Raw genomic sequence first — 14,457 nt, 5'->3', positions numbered from 1 at the left:
CCCCACACCCCAATTCAACCAACTGTATAAAAAAAAGTGCCAACCACCCTAACCTCTAACTAGCATTTGTAGTAAGATGCACACAGAAGGGCAACATACATCACAAACTTTGGGAAAGATGTATATTTTGAGGCTATTTCGTGGACTTTAATGATGCTGATATGGAACAATACAACATAAGTAGTCTAAAAATAATATTTTATTGTATCAGTTTCAAAAAACATACAGAGAGACATTATGGGCCTAATTAACTATTGCACCTAGACCAGGGCCGGCCTTTGGGGTGTGCGAGCTGTGCGGCCGCACAGGGCGCCATGGGCAACAGGGGCGCCGTGCGGTCATCACAGCTTGCAGATGATCAGGCCGCACAGCGGGAGGTAAGCGGCGATCGTGGCCTGGAGGTTCAGTGTGGGGGTCTCTGATGTAAGGGGGGCTCTATGTGGGGGGTCTCTGATGTAAGGGGAGCACTGTGTGGGGGTCTCTGATGTAAGGGGGGCTCTGTGTGGGGAGTCTCTGATGTAAGGGGGGGTTCTGTGGGGGTCTCTAATGTAAGGGGGTCTTTGATGTAAGGGGGGGGCTCTGTGGGGATCTCTAATGTAAAGGGGTATTTGATGTAAGGGGGGCTCTGTGAGGGGTCTCTAATGTAAGGGGGGCTAAGTTATTAGTGATCATAAAAAAGAAAAGTCAAATAAAGTGCAAGAAAATGTGCGGGGGGGTCACGCGCGCGGTGGGGGCGCCACAGGATTAGCTCGCACAGGGCGCCTGAACACCTAAGGCCGGCCCTGACCTAGACGGCAAATGGGTGAACAAATGGTCACAAATGACTAAAACTAGTCAAACGGTATTTACTATAGCACGTGGTGAATATTTACTCACAAAATCAAATTCACTATAGGTCACATAAATCAGTGACTGTCTAAATCAGTAGTAGTGCTAGAAGCAGGTGAATTGTGCATGGAAATAATGTTTAGAGCTTAATCTCATAGATTAAATGGTTCCTAAACATGTGGTATATTGTTTGGAGATGACCTAATTTTGCATTTCTTAAAATATTGTTGTGAAAGCAGCAATTTGCTTGAAAGTCTGGAAGAGATAAATTCACCCTGTTTTTAGAACTCTGTACTGACACAACTGAGCATGCCCAGACTAGAAAACTAGTCACAAACCTACACTCATTTAGTTTTAGCCCCGTGCTATAGTGAATTCCGTAATGTGTGAATGACAAGCAAGTGTGAATTTGTGAGAGCTAGCAAACGATGTACTACTTATATATACATGCAAGTGTATATATAAATAGTACATTTATTCATAATAGTACATCAACCATTGATTCTCATTGTATAACTGTTACTTCCACAAAAACATACATTTTAATTTTGAGATGAACTCTTTAACCACTTCTGGACCGGAAGATTTTCCCCTTTAATGACCAGGCCATTTTTTGCGTTACTTTAATGGACAATTGTGCAATTGTCCTTTTTTCCCCCACAAATAGAGCTTTATTTGGTAGTATTTGATCAACTGTGCGATTTTTATTTTTTGCGCTATAAACAAAAAAAGAGCAACACTTCTGAAAAAAAAAAAATACATTTCTTTCACTTTCTGCTATATAATCATTCCCAAAAAAAAAGTAAAAATCTAATATTTTTCTATCATTTTAGGCCAATTTGTATTCTGCTACATATTTTTGGTAAAGAAAATCCAAATAAGCGTATTTTGATTGGTTTGCGCAAAAGTTGTTTTATCTACAAAAGAGAAAGATTTATGTAATTTTTATTTATTTATGTTTTTTACTAGTAATGGTGGCGATCTGCGATTTTTAGTGGGACTGCGATGTTGCGGCGGATAGATCGGACACCTAACTGACATTTTTGACACTTTGGGGGGACCAGTGACATTACTATAGTAATCAGTGCTAAAAATATGCAGTGTTACTGTAATAATGACACTGGCATCGAAGAGGTTAACCCAGGGGCGATCAAAGGGTTAAGTGTGAGCCTAGGGGGTGTTTTGTAACTGAGGCGGGGGGTGGGCTTGTAATATCAACACAGAGACCTGTTTTCGTAAATAGCAGAAACACAGGGGATCTGTGTTGATAACAGAGAGAACAACGGTCTGCTGTATTTACAACAGCAGACCGCCGTTTTCTCTTCGTGGGGAATGATCGCTGGTGCCCGTGCAAAAAATGGGTGCGCTAGATGTGAAAAATGTGTGTTGAACCAAAAAGGAAAACACAATGAACAAAATACCTAATATATAAATATACACAGATATTATAAATAGTGCACAATGTGAACAAAAACGTGCTATAGAAATATGAGCAGTCCAAAACAAGTCCAAAATGAAAAAAAGGTTGAAATCTTCTTGATGGTGAATGAAGATGAAGAAGAGGACGTGCAAACACCAAATCCCTCTTGGCACCCACGTGTAAAGAAAAGAGAGGTAATACCCTTACCAACCCAACATATTAAAACACTTGAGAAGATGACACCAGCCAGTGTAATAGATATAAAGTCCTGACCTTTCACCCTTACTCTTACTCTTACGATATGTGGTATATCAAAACTCTTACCAAAGGCAAGTATTTCACAGGTCAGATGGTGAGTGATAATGTTCTCCAAATCATCAGGCAAATTATCCAGACTAGCAGGCAGTGAATTTTCTTGTAAATCTTGTTCTGACTCCAGCAAAATAAGCAAAACAAGTTACATCTACTAATTTTTGGCGATTTAGCAATGATCTTGCATTTGTATTTTAGGGGAATATAGATTCTTTTGATCTATGTTCATTCGTTAATCATGGTACTACTGTATATCATAAGTGTAGTTGTGCTCATCTCAATGGCTTAGTGGGTAGCATGCCTATCTAGAAAGACTCATACCATGGGTTCTAATCCCAAACTCGCTCAATTGCATGTAATGGTATGTTATTTAGCAAAAATATTATTGTGCGGAACTAAAATAATCAAACACTAGTGAATACGCAGGGTGTTAGCATGGTTGGGATTTGAACTCATGACCTAAGAGCTTTTTGCTCATGAACGCAGACCACTAAGGTAATGTGCCAAGTACAATTAGACTTGCATAATAGTTTAGTATGATTAAAGAATGAACATAGATAATTAGAACTCTATAGTCTCATAAAAAAATAAATGTAACATAAAAAAAAAACAAATAACAGATATGTAACTGTAAATGATAAATGCATGTAACCTCATGGAATTACTTTGTAATAATCCTTCAGAACAAAACATCTATGCACAATAATTGTAATATAAATAAATAGCCTTACACGAGGTAGAGCACCCCCCATATTTTTTTGGCATATATGTACACACATGATCATAGCTAAATACTGCTGTGCAGTTTCATATAGAAAACTTGTTGGCAATTGCCAGTTTTGGAAACATGACTATGCCAATTTGGAATTCACTAATGCATATTCACCTATTTGTACTCCTACTTTTCCGTTCACATGTTCACCTAGTTGAGGTCTCAGTTGTTTTAATTGGGAGTAAGTAAATGTAGAATGACTATTTCTTCTCCTTATTCTTAGTGAATTAGGCTCAATGTAACAGAGAAAAAACTCTAAAAAAGCTCTCATCTTAAAGAATATGTCCATATCTTCTCAGCATGTTTCGCGGTTGTAGCCACTTCTTCAAGAGTATTTCTGTGTGCAACCTAATCTTTATAAAGAAAAACAATAACACATATAACAATTGTATTAAAAATGAGATTATTCATTTTTGTCTAAACATGAAGATCCAGACACAAGACAGTGTCGGTCCTTTGCCAACACCCAGAAATTGGCCGTCTGGAGAATGTCAAGGGTGACACATCACAAACAACTAAAAGATTTCCTAGCACACACAACAGTGGACCATGCCTATATAATGTGTGATGAAAAGGGTAAAAATAAAGAGACACTCCAGACATTGTTTTTTTTTTATTGTTTGGGCAAAGCTAGGAAGGATAATAACATTCTTTTTTTTTTTTCATGTCTGTGTTCTAATTAGAGTGGATTTCTGATCATTTCCTGTCCTTGTGGCCATACAAAAACTTGAAAGCCTCTAACCTATATTTTATTTAGATTCATAAGAAATAATTGATTTTATTATTTCATGTGAAAAAAAGCAATGCCACATGTATGTGATATTTATGTGTGTGAATGGAAATTTTTGATGTGAGTTAATAATAAAAAACAAAAAATATAAAATAGGTGATATATTCTAGTGGACTGATCCTTTAAATTTCCCAGTGTTAGTGTTGGTTGACATGCTCCCCAAGGGAATTAGTTATTGGCTAACCTTATATTCAGCAAATGTGCTTGTTTTTGCAGGATACCATAACAACAGCCACTGCCTGGCCAAAGCTATCATTCAGGTGTCTGCTGCATTCTTCACTATCTACCATAAGAATATAGAGACGCACCTCAAAGAGTTCTTGCTGGTAAGCAGTTGTCATGGTATTTTATAAATATCACAGTTCAGTTTAATGTATCATTATTAAAATTGTTTTTTTTTAAGTGTTCACTTAAAGAGGAATGCTTACACATAGCAAAGCACTGGAAGCTTGCATTACACCACAGATGCTAAGTTTTTTCTTGGTGCAGGACTATCAGGACTATCAGCTATGGTATGCTTGAAGAGAAGGAGTAGGCACTCACGTTTTCTCCATGTTGTATGGTTAGAAACATTGGGGGACTGAAATTCTTTAACATCAAGAGGTGCAGTAGTGTGTCTGTTATGTAGCTTTTTACTGTAAAATAACAATACTGCTTAATATAATTATTTAACCCTCCTCTTATGTTAGGGTCAGAACCGACCCGTTTTCATTTTTGAATGTCTATAAGTATCACATAAATTTGTTTATTTACTTTGTCAGGAACCTCTATTTAAACAATGTAATAGAAAAAGAATCCTTTTCACTAAATTATAAAATACTGTGGTGAAAATTAGGACATTTATGGTGTTAGGGTCAATTCTGACCCAGTTATAATATAGGATTTTAGGACACGAATAAATGCCAAAACTAAAATCATAAACACTCTCTCTGCTTAGTAACACTGACAGCCAATCACCTCGCAACCCTGTGAGCTGTAGTTAGGGAGGGGTCTATCTCTTTGCCTGCTTGTCTGCTTCTCTAAATAAAGTGAAGAAACATAGGACCAATACATTTCAGAGTTGCTGACTTTATTTTACCATTTTTTAAATTTGAAAATGAGAGGTATGCTATCAAAAGAAAGGTCTAAGGGGTCACACGAAAAATATTAAAACCAATCTTTTCAAGGATAAAGAAGCCTAACAAGGTAACCAAGAGGTAAGAAACAAATTGGATGATAAATAATTGTTCCGAGGGTATTTTATGGCTGATTTAAGACACAGGTCAAAACCGGCCCGTTAACATCATGGATAGTAACAGAAAGCTAACATAAGAGGAGGGTTAAAGCAAACCCTAATGATCCTAAAGTAAGTCTCCACTTGGATGCAAAATAAGCCACCTCCAGGAACATGTTTGTGGCTTTATCCTTCTACTATAGTATCTGGGAAACCCAACACCCAGGTATTTTTTTCTCCATCTGTGTCCCATTGCAGGGATTTACCTTCACATCCTGTGCCAAAGCCAAACAGGAAGTGAGGGGAAATCCTTGAAAATTTAGAGAATTCTTCGGAGACCCCCAGGTCATCAGAAGTTGTGTCCCCAATCAAACCCCCCCCCCCCTTTACTTTTTCATGGACAGGCCAAAATTTGGGATTTGTATTTTATTTTTTAATGATAATGGTAAACAAGACAAATAGAGAGGCCTAATCTCCGTAACGGGGACCCAGACAGCAATAAAAACTGACAGGTGTTCTAATCCCTCTCCACTCTATCCAAAACTAAAAAAAAAGTTTTGCCTTTAGTTATACTTTAAGTTTAAGCTGCTTATCACAATTATCGTCTAATAGAGAGAAGATGGGGTGGGGGGAAAGTGAGTAAAAGTGTTGACTTATTAGTTGGTGTTTGCATAAGGAGAGCTTGGAGTTTTGGCACTCTTGGGGTACACTATAACAAAGGTAAATGTATGCTCATTTGCCTTAAGGTGTCTGTTTTTGCATCCAAGAAGTAATTAACAAATTTTAGAGACACTACAGGAACACATAATGACGAGGATAATTATTTACTGGCTTAAAAAGTTTCTCAATGCCAAACCATTAATGCTGATTATTGGATTATATGGAAATTTTGCATTTTAGAGAAGCCCCTACAAAAATACCTGTACAAAAATTTGCAAGGAGTATCCCACAAACTTGGAAAGGGGGAAAAGGGATATAACATATGTACAGGGCCATGGGACATACCCCATATGTGGCGAGTGGATACAATTAATTACGTGAAAAAATATATATCTCTGCTGTACATTATTTCCACATGGAAAGTTACCTGGGGGCATTTGTACCAATGCATCCCCCCTGCCAAACAAAAATCTGTCTGACAGGTGAAGGTAAAATCTCCTAACTGACTAAACTACAAATAGCAATTTTACATATGTACAAATGCAGGCAGGGGACGGCCTTTCCAAGGCCAGAAGGTCCTCTGCAAGCCTGCAAAGGAAAAGGTAAGTACATAGCAATTTTAAACATCCTACATACTTACAGTGAGACTGCCCTCTCCATAGAGTTGACCTTCTCACGCACAAAATCTCTGATGCTAACATTACCGTAGAGATCTCCAACACTGCCGGCCCCCTAAGGGCATGCTTGACTAGTCGCTGTTGTGCACCTGTGATAGATAAAACAGAACAATTTCTGTTAATCTAACTAAGTAACACATTATCACAGATTCCATCTGGGAACCAATTTTGACTAGCAAGAGGCACAGTCCCTCTCAGATACCAGGGCACTGACTCTTTCCTATACTAGTCAGACCCAGAAGTTAGGATGAAGAAATGCAGAGTCCACCCGACTGGTGTTCACAGTGTGCTTTCCTTCTGTAACAAAGAGGCAACACATCTTCTCCTGGTGGAAAGCTATTCTTTATGGAGCCTGAGCAAAGTTTGCCTTACTTGTGAGTCTCTGTAAGAACTCTTCAAGGGATCCTTCACTCTGGCATCCCTCTCTCTGAAGAGGCAATGACTTACTACCCTTCTCTCACAAGGTAGCAACTCGCACAAACTTTCCTTCAGCATTACTCTGGCCCACTGGCCCAAAGGATCTTCCCAAACTGTCCTTTAAAAAAAGTATCTTCACAAAGTGTCCTTTCTCAACACTCCTTTTAGCAGCAAAAGTGGCCCATGGCCAATAAGATATCCCCTCCGGGTAGCAGCCCCTGGCTTTAACAGGAGAAGTTCTTTGTGGCAAAATTTCTTCTCCCAAGTGAAGAAACTGTAGCAGTTTCACTGATCCCCATCTTCTTTTGCAAGGATAGAAGGGAAAGGGATTTGGGAACAGGGCCTTCAGCCCTAACAGCAATTATAGTGTCAAAGGGACTCTTCAGGCACACTAGCCCCTTTGTAACAATTTTTAGTCAATATATCATACTCTTCATGCTAACTAGCCCCTTGCTAACTCAACTTTCTCGGAACACCTCAGTAGTAATGGTCAGGATGAGGTATCTTGCCTTCAGGATTTCGAATATTAATGGCCCAAGCTTGGCCATTTCCATCTGGGCGGTTGACCTCTACTTGGTCAATGTAGATGGACCGCACCAGATTCAAATTTGCCTTGATTGAAAAGAAGGTGACCCACAACTGAGGCTGGGATTGGTTCCAATGCAGCTTAGGGACATATAGGAAGTCCCAAACAGCTTCTCCACACCGGGCCCCTCTCTTGTTCTCGATTTCCTCCATTATCTCCCTGGGAGCATATGGATAATCATATGCATACTCAAGGGCCACCTTCCTTTGGACAAGGCGTTGGAAGTGTGAGAACCTGGGAAATTTTTGCCTGTCTCCTCTCCCAGGTGGAGTGTACAGGGTCTTGATCAGACTGGAGTAGGTTTCATCCTGTGCTTGAGCCCAGGCATAGGTGTGAGGTGGGGATAGATCTGGGACCCTAGTTGCATAGGGCTTGCAGAACCCCAAGTTCCTTGCGCACTACATGCAACCAACTGCTACCTCTATCTCTTCACTGAGGGAACTGGAACTTGTAGGGCTTCTCTACTCATCAGTTCCCCAGTCCCACTCAGTCTCCACTTCTGGCCTCCAGTCATTGATTCCCTCTTCCAGGGACCCACAACGATGCTGGAAACTGGGTAAGCCTACATCAATGGATGGCCCCTGCCTCCCCCTCACTGGACGAACTTAAAGCCTCCAACTTCTGGGCCCATTGACTCCCCTCTGCCTCTTAAGAGCTGGACTGTTAATTGTTGCGACTGTTGCTGTTGCATCTTTTGGCCGCTGCTCGGCCCTCACAACTTGCGTGCACTGCAACTCTCAGACGTGGGTCTCCCTGGTTTTGCAGATAGTAGTGCAGGTTTGCATTACTGGTCCCGACCCCAGCGGTACTCCCGGCACTCTCCATCCTCTTCCAACAGGAATGGCCACACTAGGTCTCAGCAGTTCACGAGTGGTTCCTGTCTCCCAGTTCACATACAGCCTTCTGGGCTGGCAGTCAATCCGTTCTATCCACAACATGCCGCCGCAGTGCCCACACTGACTCCACGCCCACAACCCCATGGAGACATTCAGGCATCTGCTGCATACCAGTCCTAGATGGTCCGTGTCCCTTCCGCTGCACAAGGCCAGACTTTCTTTGGGCACTAATCGAACCCTGGTGTCCCACAGGGTCGAATTTGGCTACTCAGTCTGCTCCACAGGTTCTCCGCCAACACCTGGGATAGCCCCTGCACTTCCATTAACCCTGTGATCCACCATCTTCCTCCTCCACACATGTGTCTGCGTATCAGCTACTCTAAATTACGGAAGGGACGTCTTAGCTCCCTTCCCTTATTCGGATTGGCGGCCTTCAGGTGGCGACTCCACCCACAGCCTCAGACTAGCTGACTCTTTGGCAGTGGCTCCTCCTGTAAGGCAGATCTCTTTGGCGCACCCTCTCCCACACGGTGCAGTAACCCCTTCCCTGCTGCCATAACACTGCCCAGCCTGCACGAATGGTACTGCAATGCAGATTGTGCTCCCTGCCACAGATACACATACATCTGCCTTTTCTGTCTGTACTTGAGCTTCAGTTGCACTTCTATATTCACAAGCCAACTGAACTCTCTTGCTACTGAAATTGTCCCACTGTAATTGAGTGCACGGCAGACATTTTCCCCCACAGCACATGTAAAGACACAACCCCTGACGCGCTGATCCCCGCGTCCTGGGTCACTGCTTTCTTGACCATAACTTGAAAGCACACTTAGACAGGTTACTGTAAAGTAGACGCGATTTTCTCCTACAATACAGCACACCCTTTCTCCATCGACACTCCAGCACTTTACTTGAAAAGACATAATGTTTTCTAGGTAAATGTACGGTCGTTTCCAATAGCAACCACTGCCATAACTATGACTTGGAAGCATACTTGCACTGATCACTGTAGAGCAGACATTACTTTCTCCACTGACACTCCAGCACTTTACTTAAGAAAACATAGTGTTTCTTAGGTAAATGTCCAATCCTTGTCTAAAGCAACCACTGTCGTGACCATGACTTGGAAGCACACTTGCACTGATCACTGTAGAGCAGACATTACTTTCTCCACTGACACTCCAGCACTTTGCTTGAGAAGACATAGCATTACTTGGGCAAATATTTGGCCATTGCTGGTAGCAACAGCTGCTGTAACTCAGAGGAAATCCCGGACGAGCCCCCAAATGTAGCACTGTCCCCGTAATGCTTGCTGTATGATGACTTGCTGGGCCTCCTCTGATTACCAGCACACAGTCACTTAGGGTAAAATTCACACATTCATCCTTACTCCCAATGGCTCGTTGCTCAAAAAACAGTCCAGGGGTGTTGGTTTTTTGTATTTATTGTGGAACTTGGATGGGAGAATAGTGGGATACTCCAACTGGAACTATGTACATTGGATAGGACAACTCTCACTTGGCTCACCAGGTTGCTTGTGGAAGCAGTCACGCTGCTTAAACCATGCTGCCACATATATGAAAAGGGTTAAGTCTCCTTGCTCTTTCTCTCCAGCAATAGACTTGGTGATCTACCTTATCTTCAGGATACTCACTAGCATCCCCTTTACTGACACCCGTCCACTGACTCTTCCAGCTGCAGGGGTAGCCCCCTCGGGTCAGGCCCCTTGACACAGATCTGTACTCACTGTACTGCAGAATCAGATCCTTCAGTGTCTCTCCTCTCAGTCAGCTCCACAGGACCTCTGGGTTCAGTTCCTCTCTAGCTCTCTCGGCCCTCAGGTGGACTACCTGAGGCCGCATGGCACCTCTACAGAGGAAGAAGCAACCGTCCCCCCCTTTTGGGACTCCGTTTTCCAAACAAAAAACCATGAGCACATGTGCTCCTGGCTTTTATACAGTATCCCAGAATGCACACGAGGCACTTTTCTCTGCCAAATCACCAGGGCTGTATTAAACGCCTGTGCACTCATTCATCAGGTTTCCTCCCACTATCCAATTTGCCTCCCTATTGGACCAGTGTGAAACACTCGACAGACAGACAGAGTTGCACCTGAGCACATTGAGCAGACCTCACTAGCAGATCCTGCTCTCTGGTAGGCAGAAAACATATATTGATTTACCTGAAATTCCTCTGGTAAGCGGACAGGATTCAAAACTATACTCTCTCTCTAGCACCTACCTAGGAGGGTGCTACAATTGTTTAAATTGATAGAAAGCAATTAAAAGATGCAGAAAAATGGACTATAACTAATTGCACAAAATTTGATTCCTGTAGTGTAACTGAGAAAAAGACCAGGAAGTAATTAACAGAACTAAAAAAAATAACATAAAACAATCCCCACTTTGTAAATATTCCAGTGATTAGAAAATGGCCGCTTTCAGTGGTTAAACAGCAGTACCTCAGCATACACCGCTAGTGAATGTGAATAGCGTAAATGCTTTTAGCGGAATGTTAAATGAAAGGCTGGGAACATTGTAGGCCCTTGTATAAACAATTGCACACAAGGCAGAATAAATCAGCTGGAATAACACAGACCTACAAGTGAAGACAACATTACACAATCCACATTACACACATCAACGCATAGTTAGGTTATTATGAGAAATGCATTCCCCTAGAAAATGCTGCATCCCAGGTATGGTTACTCTTGGTTTACATTACAATGAATGTATGATAAATATTAACTATGTCTAGTGTTAACATACTTAGTTCAAATTACTGTAGACAGATGATGAGGTAAACATCTGCTAGGCCTATAATTCAGGCCTTCAGGCTTTAGGATAGATTGGAGAGCAGTGGTGGTGTCAATGCTCATGTTCTATTTTAATACCACTTGTCAAAAATTCTCAGAGCTGCATAATTATCCATATTCCATATATTATCTGGCACACTGTATTAATATTTAAAATTCTGCAGACAGAGATTGAGAACTCACCAGTTATTACCAGCAGTAAAATTAGAAGCCATTTCTTATGGAACCTCAGTAAAATAATCAAGAAACGAACAAGTATTCCGTTATCAAGGAAAAGCCAGAATGCAATATGTCATATATTCATAATACATTTTTGATTTATGCTGGTTCAAAGGGCAAATCCATATTAATTGATCTAAAGAATATCCTAAAAGGACAAGTGAACTTGTTGTTCAATAAATCCCCCTCCCCTAAGTGCAGTCTGGTGTCTTAGTACTGATTCATACTATAATCTGCATGTGAATCGCACAGGAGCTGCACCGCATTCCTGTGAAATTCCCATGCGATTCGGTCCAGTGCCATTTGAGCCCATTCATTTTAAGTCTCTGTTCACATCATGAATCGCATGTGAATCTCACAGGAACTGCACCTCATTTCTGTGCAATTCACATGTGATTCAGTGCAGTGCAGTTTGAGCCAATCATGGGCTCAAATCAAAAGGTATGGCACCAAAGATGTGCATGCACCATTTTAGAGCCACACCGCATGGTGGTTTTGTATGATGCGATCCAGTGCGATTCATGCAGATAAATGCACTGCATTTGCAACCTGCGTTTGGGTTGTGGTTAAATTTGTATTGACACCTGCAGAAAATTGCAAGGGCAGTGTGATTGGTATGTGGTGGAAGAAACGCACACAGACCATGGCGTTTCTCGAACTGCATTAGTGGGAACCTAGGGTAAATGGGCTCAAATCGCACCAAAACAGTGCAGGCACATTTTTGGAGCTGCACCGCAACCACTTTGCATGGTCGTTTTGTTCCGTGCAATCTGGTGCGGACAAACCACAATGTGTTGGCGATCCTTCTGGTGTGTCGTTAACTTTATATTGACACCCACAGCGAATTGCAAACACAGTGTGATGGCAATACAGTGTGGGAAATGTGCAAGGATTACTGCATTTCCCTCAAAGCCTATGTGTGAACCTAGGCTAAAATACTTATCTTCCTCTTTGTTACAGCCATCTTCACTTTGAGGTCCTGCTTGATGATATTCACTCTTATCTATGAGCTGTATTTCAGCCATTCTGCAGAATACGGCTGACCTATAGAAATTAATAGGACCACAGCAGCGCTGCACAAGATTGCTGGAACAATCAATGAATAATCAATGAATCAATCAATGAATGATCCAGAGGAAAAAGACAAAAAACCTCCACATGGTGTAAAACCATACAATAAGGGGTTTATTAACCTTCTTAGCGGTATTCCCGAGCGTGGCTCGGGGTTACATTTCAGAGCCAAAAGCGGTAACCCAGAGCCACACTCAGGGTACCGCCAGAAGCATCGCTGGATCCTGTAAAAGAGGTTACTTACCTTGTCACCGGGATCCAGCGATGTGTCTCGGCGGTGTCTTGCGGCTGATCTTCCTCCCGATCCTCTCCGTCCCCCGTGACGTTCGCAGGGGGGTGGAACCTGGGGCAAATTCAAATGTAAAAACGCACCAAACACACCATTCAAAATAAAAAAAAAAATCACATTAGTTTGCCCCCCAGTGCCCTTGCAGTTTTACTGTACTTTTTATGTAAATATATATATATATGTATACAGTATATATATATATGTATATATATATATATATATATATATATATATGCGTATATATATATATATATATACATATACGTAATTCTTATGAATTAGCCGCCCAAACCAACTGTATACATTATATATATATATATACATATATATATATATATGTATATATATATATATAATAAAAAATGTATACAGTTGGTTTGGGCTGCTCATTCACAAGAATTACATGCAAAATAATGGTACCGCTTTCAGCACCTAAAATCCAAAAGAATCATACCGCCAGGGAGGTTAAAGGCTAAGAACACTTACAATTGAGTGGATAAAGTGCTTTCAGTAAAATTTTCTGTAGACCACATGGAATGCAATGTCACAAATGGAGCTTGTCCCTGCCGTATTAAGCTTAACTGGAGAAGACTTTATCCAGGCCTTATTGTGACTTGGTGGACCCCTTACTGAGCTTTTTCCATTGATGGTGGAAGTGGAACATTCAGTTGTGCAGAGAGCAGAATGGAAAGAGGTGTGAAAGATTTCAACTACCTTCTACCCTTCCTTACCAGGTGTATATACACCACTGCTTCTGTTGACCCAATAGGCATATGCCAAACGGGGTCTATTTGTTCCGGTAAGCCTCACTGATGTTGGTGGTGGTTGATCTATTCACAGTGTTATTCAACATTCACTTGGATCACCTATTGAAGATTCACGTTTTCACATCAGTTTGGATACATTTAAAATGTACCATTGTACTAACTTGTAGCTCATTGCATTACATGTATTATGCTTTATTACTTGGTAACATGGTTTTGTTGTTTAGATATTGATATTTATTATCAATTATTCATTCCTTTTCATACACATGTATTTTGAATCACTAGAGTTTTCTAGGATAGACTAGCGCCGCACATTTTATTAACATTTTTGTATATAGACTGTCTTTTGCTGTGCTGGCTGCTCTCCTTTGACTTTTGGTTAAAGCTATAAGCACGGTATTGTTTGGTTTTTATATGCTTCCGCTATGAATGAACACAGTGAGTGAGTGTGTTCACTGTTTTAATTTACAAAAGTAAGGTACTGGTAAATTACATATTTACTAGCCCCTTCCCTCGCTCTCCATCTTGAAACATCCCCTGCAGTAGCTGGGTGGAGAGGACGGAAGTGAGCAGCACTGCGTGGCGGGGGGCAACACGGGGAAGCTGGGGCAGTAGGGGGAATCGGCACTGTACGTAGTGGTTAGGATGTGCCCAGGCACACCCTCTGTGCAAGCCTATGTACATACCTTAAATCCAGCATACTTATGGCCAACCATTCTTGTGTGGCGTCTCAGGGTCCTGCATTGAGGTTACTAATGATTCTCAGCAGTATTGTACTGTGAGCC

At 41.4% G+C, this 14,457-nt stretch overlaps 1 protein-coding gene across 1 annotated transcript in view; it reads left to right on the top strand.

Annotated features, from left to right (window-relative positions):
- Positions 1-14,457, top strand: part of NCKAP1L (NCK associated protein 1 like) — a 341,915-nt gene that overhangs the window by 255,044 nt on the left and 72,414 nt on the right. Inside the window, exon 29 of the mRNA XM_082245566.1 lies at positions 4,339-4,448. Coding sequence (XP_082101692.1) covers positions 4,339-4,448 — 110 coding nt within the window. The remainder of the gene's footprint in view (positions 1-4,338; positions 4,449-14,457) is intronic.

The sequence above is a fragment of the Pelophylax lessonae genome, assembly GCF_965119305.1.
Source record: "Pelophylax lessonae genome assembly, chromosome: 2".
NCBI classification, from domain to species: Eukaryota; Metazoa; Chordata; class Amphibia; order Anura; family Ranidae; genus Pelophylax; species Pelophylax lessonae.
The sequence above is the reverse complement of the archived record's forward strand: the minus strand, read 5'-3'. Positions and strand labels throughout refer to the sequence as shown.